Below are 11,717 nucleotides of genomic sequence, written 5' to 3'. Positions count from 1 at the left end.
GAAATCAGTGTTGATTTGGTGCATGAGACTCAGAAAGCTGGTGTGTTACCGTGGCAACGGCATCATTTGGATGAATATTCCAGTGGCAGTTGTGATGAACATTCAAACTTTCTGAGTATCATTTTCTGTTTAACTGACGACATCATCAGAATTCTATAGAAGCCATGTTGGGCGCACCAAAGGAAATTACCATGATGCATTAGGAAGTGTCCTAGTGTCCTGTCTATAAGTTCTGTGGTCAGCCCATTCCTTTAGTAACCTTGTGGCCTTTGAGGCCGGCCCGTTGCCATGACAACAAGCTCATCAGCATTCTGTGTGGTAGTTGGATGGTCAGGCAGTAGGACAGATTGTTAAAGTTAGTCCTGCTGGTGGCTCACACTTGTTTCCCTCTCACATACATACTTTCTCAGTCTCTTTGTTGTTTGGTTTGTCTTGTTCTCAGTTTTCCTTCCTTGATCTCTTTTCTCTCATCCTCCTATTCTGTGAAAAAAAGGCTACACTCCATTTACAAAGGGGAAAGTTTGGTGGGTTGTTTGTATTTTTTTTGTCCTGATCAACTGCAGTAAATGTATTCATCTGGGCTTGGGCAACTATTGTTGAATATTTTACATTTTTATCTGTTAAGTCATGTAATGGCAATCAGTATACATTTGTTAATATAAATATATATATATAATACAGCATTTGCTCTGTCTATTTTTAATGGAAGACGTGATTTGTGTCTCGAGGTGGAAATGTATGAAAGGCCTGATTGTTTAGGCTTTAATCTTCTATGTTTGTGAGGTCGGTGTTAATGGCAATATTAAAATATTGAAACAGCATTGAGTTTGTGTCCTTACTATTACTAACATCCTGACCTGCCGTTTCTCGTTGTTAGCTGTTTTTTCCCCCCCAAAACAACATCCTAGCTAATAATAATATATTTTAAAAAAACAACTGGAAGAATAGAGGCATGTCTTTTTGTTGAGACTACCTTCTGTTGGGGGAAGCTCCGGGCTTTGCTGTTATGCTAATAACTTATTTGAATGTTAAATTTCTCCTGACAAAGGGGAAAAGATAGAGGGGGATGGGGTGCAGGGAGAAAAAAGGGAGACTGAAAGCAGAGGCCGGGTACAAAAATAGAGTGGAGGGGAGTCTAAATTAAAATTGGAGAACCCGCGAGAGTTTGGTGGGCGTGGACAGAGAAGGGAGGGCTTCCTGCTGGAGAGAGCACGTGGTTCCGTGTCTGCCCTGTCAGTGTGTGTAAAGGTTTCTGAGCCCTCTCTCCTCTCTCTCTCCTCCTAACCTCCCCGTTCACACAGCCTGCCAGCTAGCACTCATCCTCCGGCGGGCCCTCTCTTTTTTTTTTATTCCTCCCCACCCGCGGCCCCTTCAGCTCCCGTTCCCCTCCTCTTTCTTTACCGCGGCTCCCGGGACCGCCGACAACCAGGCCGCCGTCACTTCAACGTGTATCTGTTGAGAGGGAGAGAGAGAGGCACAGAGAGAGGGAGAGTGTGTGTGTAATTGTGAGAGAGTGTGTGTGTGTGACTGTTGAGTGTGTTTGTTTGTGTGTGTGTGTGCGCGCGCACACCGCAGCCTTCCATCCAGATTCCCACCATCCACCTCGTTCGGTTTGGGTCATGACGCTGGAGGCGATCCGCTACCGGGCCGGGTCTCTGCAGATCCTCAACCAGCTGCTGCTGCCACACCAGACTGTGTACGACGAGGTCCGCTCGGTGCAGGACGGATATGAGGCCATCAAGTCCATGAAGGCAAGGAACCAGACTCATCTCCTCTGTCTCTCTCTCTCTCTCTCCCTTATCACACTCTGTTTCTAGGGCTTTCACCCCCCACCCCTCCACCCCTCCACCACCACCACCCTCCTGCATGCTGCATGTGATGTTAATCGTGTGTGTGTGCCTGGTCTTTTGTGCTCCGACCGCTCACGTTTCTACCGGACTCGGGGGCTGCATGCACGGGCAGCATGTGTTGCCGTTCGCTCGCCGCCGGGGTCCCGGCCTGTATTTTTGTTTTGAATGCATCTGCAGCACCCGCTACCACCCACCACACTGAGGTGCATCTGTAGCTGCCACAGCGACGGTGTTGAGTGGGATAAGGGCTGGATGTGCCGTCGCGGCTTGGCAGGAGTCCCCCCCCCCCCCCCCCCCCCCTCCCGTCCGTATCAACCCCCACGATTATCTAAGGCATCCCAAAAACGACTTGGGATCCCATGATTTATTTATAGTTTTCGCATTATCATGTGCAAGCACGACAAACCAGGTATCTGCACACAGCTACCCACCCATGAAATGCCCCCCCTCCTCCTCCTCGTTCTTTGGGAGAGATTATTGATGAATTATTAATGACCTTTACCAGGGTTTTTTGTTCGCGTTCTGGTCTTGTGCTGCGCTCTGTGACACCTTTCACTTGATTTATATCTGTCCATACCAGAAGCCCTCGCGAGGGAAAGGTGTCCAGGTGATTGCATGTTGTTTAGGTGTTTGCCTTTGGGTGAGAACATTTTGAAATGCTCACCCAGGCCCGATAGATGTTCACCCTTTTGTCTTGCCAGCTACACACAGCAGCGTACACGTTTGATCCCGTGCATGTGGCAGAGTGAAGGAATGTACCATAAGCAGAGAGGATGATGTCATGATAATGGTGCCTAATGGGAGAGAGAGATGACTGGAACGCAGAGATGATATCACGGCCCTCTGGTGTGTTAGGTTCAAAGCAGTCGTGACAACTTTTGGTTCATTACGTTGCCTCATCCTCTTGGTTAGACCTCAGTTAGTGGAGAGAGATTGATTATTCAGGTGAAAACTGGGCAGCAACTGGTAGATGGTGTGAAACCCACAGAGGAGACGATGACAAGTAACTCCTCCCCTCTCCTCCCTTCTCCTCCCTCTCCTGCCCCTCCAGGTGCGGGGTGCCCCGGCCATCGCCATCGTCGGTTGCCTCAGCCTGGCTGTGGAGCTGCGGGTGGGCGCCGGGGGCGACGACCCCGTGACTTTCATCAGAGAGTCTCTGTGTCATCTGACCTCAGCCCGGCCCACCGCCGTCAACATGGGCCGCGCCGCCCGCGAGCTGATGGAGTTTGCAGAGAACGAGAGCATGGAGAAGAACTCTGAACAGCTGCGGGAAAGGTAGGGCTGGACGGAGGGAGGTGATGGTCTTAAAGCTTAACTCTGGCTATTTTCCACCTGGACCCTGTGTTCCCATCTTGTTCCATCATGCCGATCGATTCTGACCAAAATCTCATCACCTGCTTCACTATAGAGCTACTTGCACCTTGCTTGCCTGGGTGCGCTTCTCTCCAACACAGTCCTACTCCAAAAGTCCCCAAAATATATCTTTTGCTTGCCCTGTAACGTGACGTGTCAGTAAAAAGATGAAAATTATCTAAGTCATGCCTTTCTTATACAATTTTGATGCTACCTTAGACACAGAAGTGCAATGGCCAACACCGGCTGTGGATGGCTGTCTACATGCGCCGCTGTATAAGTAGTGCAAAATAAATAGTGAACGTTGTCAGGTAATTTATAAACTATAAATCAAATATCTCATTACAGAGTGAGTATCTATGTGAAAAAGGCATGTTTTGGGTTGATTTTGACTGTCCATTGGCCCTACAGGACTAAAACTGAGGGGCCGTGCACCCAGGCAAGCGAGACATAAACAGCTCTATAGTGGAGCAATTGGGGAGATTTTGGTCAGAATTGATTTGGTATTATTGAAAATTATTGGACATTAGGGTACAGGTTGACAATGGCGTTATGCTTTGGGGGAATACACAAAGGTTTTTATGAGATTGACATCAAAATAATCCATCTGTCACTCCCTGGGAGGTCATTCACTCCGGTGCTCCATACGACCTCTTTAGTGTACACTATGTTCAGTGATAGTAGGCAACTAGCATTATCGCAAAAGTGAGAAAACAAGAATTTGTAGCAGCTCTAAAACTAAACAGTAATCTGAAATAATATAGGGCTAAGTCTGGCAGCTTTGTGGAGGAGATTAGTCAGATTTACATGAAATATGATATTAAAGTAACAATGTTTGGAACTACCACAAACTACGTTCCCTGTTTCCATAGGAAGTGAATGTGATGCCCGATGAGAGACTGTGTAGCTAAAAACCACTGTGCAGCAGAGTGGATGGATGTGTGCTTGCTCACCTGAAATAGTTAGAATCTACAGGCCACATAATAAAAACCATTATACAACAGTTGGTTCCGGTCGAGTAATTTGATTGGACCGGAGGCATTCCATGAGTGCTGATATCTGATAACAGCACTGGGACGTTTTACTATATGTATCACTCCGCTTTACAGGTGTTCTAATGGAGACAGTTACAATGTGTTGCTTGGCAACACTTGGTAGTGGAATCCTGAGGGAACTGTTTTAATAATGTATATAAATATCATTATAATAATCACAGTCGTGCTGGTGTACAGTATAACAGCACTCCCTCTCGTGATATTGCTTAATTAACAATTTTTTATAGTTAAAAGGTCTTGTCTTCAGTCTTGTTACTTTGGATAATGCTAGTCACCTATTATCACTGAGCATGGTGTATGCCAAAGCATTAGCATGGAGCACTAAAGTGAATGATGTACTGGGGACACATGAATAATTTTGGTGTCTGTGTTCTCATCACTTCATGGGTAAGTTCACCAATGGGCCACTCTCTCAAAAACTGTATTCCTTTTTAAAAATAGAGAGTGCACTGAGGAAAAAAGCAGAGCAGCTCCAAGTGAGGAAAGGATGAGATGGAGCAGGAATGTTTGATAGAATATGAGTGGAAGAGAGAGAGAGGAGCATGATGAAAAATTGTAATGCGGGTATGCGAGAGCGAGGGGGAAGAATGGGGAAAGACTAAACATGAAGGAAAAGAAGAGAAGATGGGTGAGGAGAAATACGGCGCACCTGAGAAGCAGAGGAAGGCAAGTGAGGATAAAGAGAAGCAAGCAGGCATACTGTAACTCTAGACTTGATGGACACAGTGGCAGACAGAGCCTCTTCTCAATTCCCACCTCCTGTCCCCCCCCCCCCCCCCCCCCCCCACAGTGTAATTGCCTGGATCGAAGAGATGCTGGAACGTGACGTCAATGACAACAGGAAGATTGGTAACTATGGCGCCCAGCACATCCTGTCTGGGGTCCCGAGGGATTCTGTCACCATCCTCACACACTGCAACACCGGCTCGCTGGCTACTGCTGGATACGGAACCGCACTGGGTAAGACTGGAGCTGTTTGTGTGCAAGAAAGAGAGAGACTGTTGAGATATTTATGGCACTGTAACTGTAACTCTGTGTGTTGTAGGTGTGGTGCGTAGCCTCCATGCACTGGGCAGGCTGAAGCGTGTGTACTGTACGGAGACGAGGCCGTACAACCAGGGCTCCAGACTGACGGCCTATGAGGCGGTAGCAGAGGGATTCCCTGCTACACTTATCACAGACAGCATGGCAGCCCTCACCATGAGAGAGAGGGGCATCACAGGTGTGTGTGTTTGTGTGTGTGCATCCTATGTTTGCTATCTGTGTGAAGTTTCCTGCTCAATTTTACTGTTCTCCCCCTTTCCCCCCTTTTTTCCACATCATCCTCTCTCCTCTTTCCTGAACTCTCTTTTCCCTCTGTCTTTCAGCTGTGGTGGTTGGTGCAGACAGGGTGGTTGCCAACGGTGACACAGCCAACAAGGTGGGCACATACCAGCTGGCCATCGCCGCTAAGCACCATGGGATACCGTTCTACGTGGCGGCGCCCAGCACATCGTGCGACCTGAGTCTGGAGAGTGGCAGGGACATTATCATCGAGGTGCGCCCCCCCGAGGAGCTCACCAGCATAAACGGAGTCCCCATTGCTGCCCCAGGTAAGATGGAGACCATAAGGGTGGATGGGATGCTGGTGGTTTTGTGAAAATGTGTTTTTGAACAGAACCGGTGAGCTACCACAGAACTCAGTCACTACAAATGTTTAGGAAAAGGAGATTTATATAAATTAATAACTATGGTATATGGAAAGACATGCTGAGACCATTTGAGCGCTCATGTAGAGGAGGAAAGTAGCAAGTTGAGCTAAAGATTGACAGTGAAAGTGATGGAGAGAGGGAAAGTGGCAGGCTAGGAGAGAAGGATGAGCGTGTGTCCTAGGTGAGTTTGTGAGCGCTGATTGAGTTGTGTCATGTGATCTCTAATTAGACAGCCAAAGAAAAGAGACACTCGGTGACATCACAGTAATTAAACCACGTTCATTTAATGAGCTCACCGGCCCCCGGAGAGGAGAGGAAAACGTGTGTGCCTGCACATCTCGTCTGACTGTCAAATTTCCTCCTCTCTCGCTTAAAAACACTCTTAATCAGTATCTTTTTTTAATGTAACAGCACTGTTCTCTTGTCCATCTTGTGTATTGCTTTGTTAATGATCAACTAGGCTTGGGCCGATATTCAATAATGACGAATATCGCAATATTTAGTGAATGTTGCGATATATTTAGATCACAATTGTGCCAACTTTTGAATTTATAAACCTGTAATCTACTACTGGTAGATCATAGGTAAATATATGATATTTGTATACAAAAAATAGTCATATTTGTAGTGAAAAATGTATTTGAAGTGAGTTCCCTGTTCCACAATCGGCCTGTTTTCCCTGAAATAGCAGGAATGAGCAAATTACACCAAATGGCCGTAGTTTACTCCAATGCTTGAATAAAAAGATCAAGTTTCTAAGCTAGTAATAATAATAGTAATTATTGTTATTAATAACCTAAAAATTTGATGTCATTTAGAAGAAATAAAATTAAAAAAAAAACGTGACACCCTACCCACTGGCGAATGTCGATAATATCATAAGTCGCGATATTTTGGTGTGACAGGATCGCGACATTACATTTTGGATATCGCCCAAGCCAATGATCAACCGCCTCACTCATTTGAAATTGCTCGCCGCCTGTCTGCAGGGATCGAGGTGTGGAACCCGGCGTTCGATGTGACTCCTCACCAGCTAATCACAGGAGGCATCATCACAGAGCTGGGAGTCTTCCTCCCCTCTGAGCTCCAGGCAGCGCTCACCGGCCGCCTCACCGCCCTCTAGACCCACTCAGCCCCTTCTGCTGGTCCATGTGCGCCACTGCACCTCGCTCACACACACACACACTCTCATTCCATCACAGCACACACACACACACACACACACACACAGACATGGTTGTGGTGGAATTTAATTTACTACATTGGTAAACACACAGTCAGTGTTACATGTCAGTGCACAAAGATCAGTGGCGCACACACACACAAAAATCACATGTTCTACAGTCTGTCACCCACATATATATATACACACAGACACACACACACACACACACACACACACACTGCAGGGACTCAAGCAGACACACAAGTGCAGTCTCCCCTTCCTTTTCTGTCCTCTTTTCTGTGGTCTCTCCGCCCTCACCTTCTCCCAAGGTATCCATTCTCTTTCATTCTCTCTCTCACTTTCTCTCTCACTCTCTTTCTCTCTCTCTCTCTCTGTCGCTCTCTCTCTCTCTCTCTCTCTCTCTCTCTCGCCCTCTAAATGGCTTCTGCGATGATGAATAGTGCTCAGCTAGACTCTCCCATGAATTCTATTTGGCGAACAATTTTGATAAGTCACTAGTGAGATAATCTTTCAGGGCTTGTTCAACTACAGAAAAAAAAAAAACTGTCATTTTGAAAGTAGTGATTTTGATCAGCCATGGTGTTTAAAGTGAGATTTAAGTGCTGCTACCAACTTGTAAATATATATAACCCTATTGGTAGTGTGTACATATGTACAAAACTAACCCCTGATAGTTAAAGGTACCATCATTTTAACCAAATATGTGGTTATTTAAATCTAAATTCACCCCATCAAAAATGTTATATTAACATTTGCTTTCGTTTTCTCTATGTAGAAACTTTTGTAGAAGAATAATTCAAGAAAATTGATAGCTCATAGATTTTGAGAACCAGAATTTCGTAATGATATTAGGAATCGTATTTCACACACGTTTTACCACGTGTTACAAAATTTTGAACGCAAAGTGGAAATTGTTGATCAATCCTCCTTAGTCAGCTGAAGCCTATGACGATACATGGCTCTATTTATACCTCACTCCTTGTTTGTATCTTGCTGTTCCCAGTTGTACCGTATCATACCATACTTATAATCTTATACAGTACTTGTATACGTAACCATACTTATTTCAGTACCATATCAATGTCCACCGCTACCACACAGAATATGCTCCATAGGAATAAAAAGTCTAAAAAAGGGAATTGGTGTCATTTTTGCCATAACAGCTTCTGCGTGGAGCTTAGATGTCTGTTTTATTTACTGTATTTCTGTGATAGACATCAGTATTAAAGGAATAGTTCACCCCAAAATGAAAATGATCTTCTCACCCCCATGTCAGTCGAGATTCCATTGAAGATTGTAGGAGCGCCAAAAACACAGCGAGTTAGCCCTCGTTTCGTTCTTCTCACACCTTTTTGAAGTTAACGGGGCGATATTTTTACAGCTCCTAAAAAAAAAAAAATAAAAAAAATAAAAAAAATAAAAAAAAGCAGAAAATGTCTTTCAAAGACCAGAACATTGTTAGTGAGGAAAATATAGAGGATAATGAGGTAGATATTGGACTTTTGGACCCACAGTGCAATCGTTTGGCTGCAAAACACTTGGATTATCCTGCACAAGTTGTTTGGAGAAATTTGATGGACATTTTCTGCCTTATTTTTTAGCTATAAATAGATGGCTGTGTTAACTTCAGCAGTTTGGGAGAAGGCTGAGATAGAAATGCGGGGGCTAATTTGCTGTGTGTTTGTTGGTCCTGTGAACTTGAGCGGAGTTTCGACCGACATGGCGGTGGTGGTGGGGGGGGGGGGATTTCGCGGTGAACTATTCCTTTAAGATTGGTGGGTTGTTTCCCCATTCTGCGTTGCCTCCCTATAGAGCATGCTCTATGACTCCATCTGAAAATGATTCATGGCATAATGACACCAACCATCAGAATGTAATATTCAACTCGGAAGAAATTTGTGGTCGCTTTAGACAAGGCTGTGATCAAGGCCGCGCTTCGCTAAACAGTCACTTATTGCCTTAGTGCTCTGTTTAGAATGTGACCGACTGCTTGGACTATTCCCTCTTCCTGACTGAAATGCTATTTTATCAGAGACGGACTTCCAACCCACCAGTCTAGTATACGAGGTCGGGGGCCTGCATGCGCATAAAGTCGCTTAAAGCGGAGGTGACGACCGGAGACCGCCGTATCTTAACGAAAGCTCCTGTGGTCACGCGATTCCCAAAACGCCACTCCTTTTATTCTAAGAGGCTTTATGCAGAAAGTCCCGGATGTCTAGATCTATACGAGACTCGCCTACTCACTGTACTGAATGTCACAGGCCCGGACTCGGGGGGGCCCACACTGCTCACTGCCTTACACAGCCAGCAAGTACAGCACTAACACAGCTCACAACAACACGGACTACAGCTACAGTCTGTGAGCCAGCATGCTAACAGGAGAGACGACAGCCCAACCTACCTACCTACCCCCCCCCCCCCCCCCCCCTTTCTCTTAACCACACATGCTGCCCTTGTGGGTTTTAACTATTCAAACCGGTCTTGATGACAAATACGCAAACCCCACCTTTCTACTCCACGCGTGTTTTTCTTGTGTTTTCAAGCCACACCCTCCGGACTGCTGTGAGGTCCAGAGAACACACTAGATAAAAGCTTAATGTTAAAAAGTAAAAAAAAAATACAAATAAAAAAAAGAGTTGCAGGATCCATAGTGTCCCTGTCCAGTCCATATCCTTGAAGTTCTGTAACATAGACCCACTTCTCCCCTCACCTCTCCTCACTTTAAAACCTGTCCATCTTCCTCTTCATCCCTTTCCTTTTTCTCTTCCTCTGTCCCTCCCTCCATCAGCTCATCACCCCCCTCTCTACTCACAACGATGCTGTTAAGTCGCACACAAGGGTAAAATACACTTGTGTATTGTGTTTGAGTTTTCCTTCGTTTTTTTTTCTTTTATCCAGTTTAAAAAAGGAGATCAAGGATAAAGTCGGGGGGGGGGGGGGGGCAGGTTTAGACAATGTTCCAGAAATATGTAGCAACTTTGTGGCCATCAGACCTGCAAATTATTTCTTTCTAAAACTTAAGAGGTACAAGATTTTGTTTGTCTGTACATCATGATGATTACTCTTTGGCTGTGATTTGTTGTTTTTTGGGTTATTTTTGTTTGTTTTTTTCATGACATTGTGGTTCCTAGTGATTAAGCCATTGTTTAGTACGCCACACTGGGGAGGCCTCCTCAACCATACACACTACCTCTCCGTCTGCCCACACAGACTCAAACACACACACGCATGTACGCAAGCACTAAACACGCCTGGTTGCAGCAGAGTAGATTGACAGATTGCGGAATCGCTAAAATCTGGGCTAAAAATTCTCCAGATCTCACCACCGTTTATACTTATATCTTGAACCCAAAGTGATTAATATTTGCGGCGGTGATTTTAGTCTAGATTCAGACTAGCATGTCATGTTGGGTAATGTTAAAGTGCAACAGACTTGTTTCTGCATTATAAGTTTCAACACTACACTCCCGAAGGTGCGGCAATATTACTGTATAGTTTAAAAAAAAAGCTTTCCACCCACTTCCTCTTAAGAAGCCCAAAACATGCCTAACAATCAGGTGCCAAAATTCAGTGCTGGTTGTCACTTTTTACCCACATTGTTTTAATTCATCAAAGTCGGCTGCTTGTGTATTATCCAATGATTATTAGTGTGGCCAGTGGTTACCATGGAAGGAGTGTTGTTCGGACGGCCTCTTTAAGTGCAAGTATGTTATTGTTCTTATTGATAATCACTTGATCTGGGTTTAGTTTTGTAACATGTGGAAATAGTTCAAAACTGGATTTTTTTTATATATATGTATATGAATATAATGCTGTAAAGTGCAGTCATAAATTAAGAGATTTCTCTTTCACATCAATACAATAAAGAAGAGGGAATAAAAACACCATGGCATGAGTTACCTGTGTCTCCTTCATACACACACACAGTCTTAATTGATCTATTCGTTGGATTCTTGGGAACTTCTATGCCTCAATTTACCAGACTGGATCGAGTCAATTTTATTCATATATCCCTTTATCACAAGCATGTCTCAAAGGGCTTTACATACCATATCATATAAAATACTCACTATATCAAATCTGACCAAATACACTATTTTGACTTAAACAGCAGTTAGTCATGCTTTGTTAGTCAGTGTTTTTCAGTTGAGATGTTTTCAACCCCAGACCCCTGTTTGTTAGAGGTTTTGTCCAGTGGATCCCCATCTAAGAAGTCTTTTATTATCTGTCTATACTGTAGTTATGACAAGGCGATTACTGGCGAGACTGAAACATAATCAGAATATATCAGAACAGTTCTTTGTTATTCTCTCATTGGGATAACTTGTAGTCAAATAAAAGTGAAATCAAACTATTCCTCTTTCTGCTGGGGATCCCCTGGAACCCCCTCAAGGACCACTGGTGGGTCCATGGACCACAGCTTTACCTGCTGTTGCTTCTTTCCTGAGGGGGGCTCTAGTGTCACGAACGTCAGAGGAAGAGAGCCATCGAGCCAGTGTGAAGATAGTGTGTTGGGGTTAAGGGAAACCCAATTAGTGGACAAAATTAAACCAGGACAATATAGATATTACCTTGTCATTTG

At 44.7% G+C, this 11,717-nt stretch overlaps 1 protein-coding gene across 1 annotated transcript; it reads left to right on the top strand.

The window, feature by feature from the left end:
• The first annotated feature begins 1,250 nt into the window (after window positions 1-1,250).
• On the top strand, window positions 1,251-8,860 carry mri1 (methylthioribose-1-phosphate isomerase 1). The gene is made up of 6 exons (XM_071915327.2): window positions 1,251-1,751; window positions 2,902-3,125; window positions 5,049-5,218; window positions 5,304-5,480; window positions 5,626-5,850; window positions 6,939-8,860. The coding sequence occupies exons 1-6, from the start codon at window positions 1,620-1,622 to the stop codon at window positions 7,070-7,072; spliced, it is 1,062 nt and encodes a 353-aa protein (XP_071771428.1). The 5' UTR covers window positions 1,251-1,619; the 3' UTR covers window positions 7,073-8,860.
• Window positions 8,861-11,717: the final 2,857 nt, after the last annotated feature.

This window comes from Centroberyx gerrardi, chromosome 3 (assembly GCF_048128805.1).
Source record: "Centroberyx gerrardi isolate f3 chromosome 3, fCenGer3.hap1.cur.20231027, whole genome shotgun sequence".
NCBI classification, from domain to species: domain Eukaryota; kingdom Metazoa; phylum Chordata; class Actinopteri; order Beryciformes; family Berycidae; genus Centroberyx; species Centroberyx gerrardi.
The sequence above is the reverse complement of the archived record's forward strand: the minus strand, read 5'-3'. Positions and strand labels throughout refer to the sequence as shown.

Coding starts and splice junctions, on each gene's coding strand:
- mri1 (XM_071915327.2), top strand. CDS start 1,620: ATGACGCTGGAGGCGATCCGCTACCGGGCCGGGTCTCTGCAGATCCTC. Junction 5,481..5,625: donor GAGAGAGAGGGGCATCACAG/GTGTGTGTGTTT, acceptor TCTGTCTTTCAG/CTGTGGTGGTTGGTGCAGAC. Junction 5,851..6,938: donor AGTCCCCATTGCTGCCCCAG/GTAAGATGGAGA, acceptor GCCTGTCTGCAG/GGATCGAGGTGTGGAACCCG.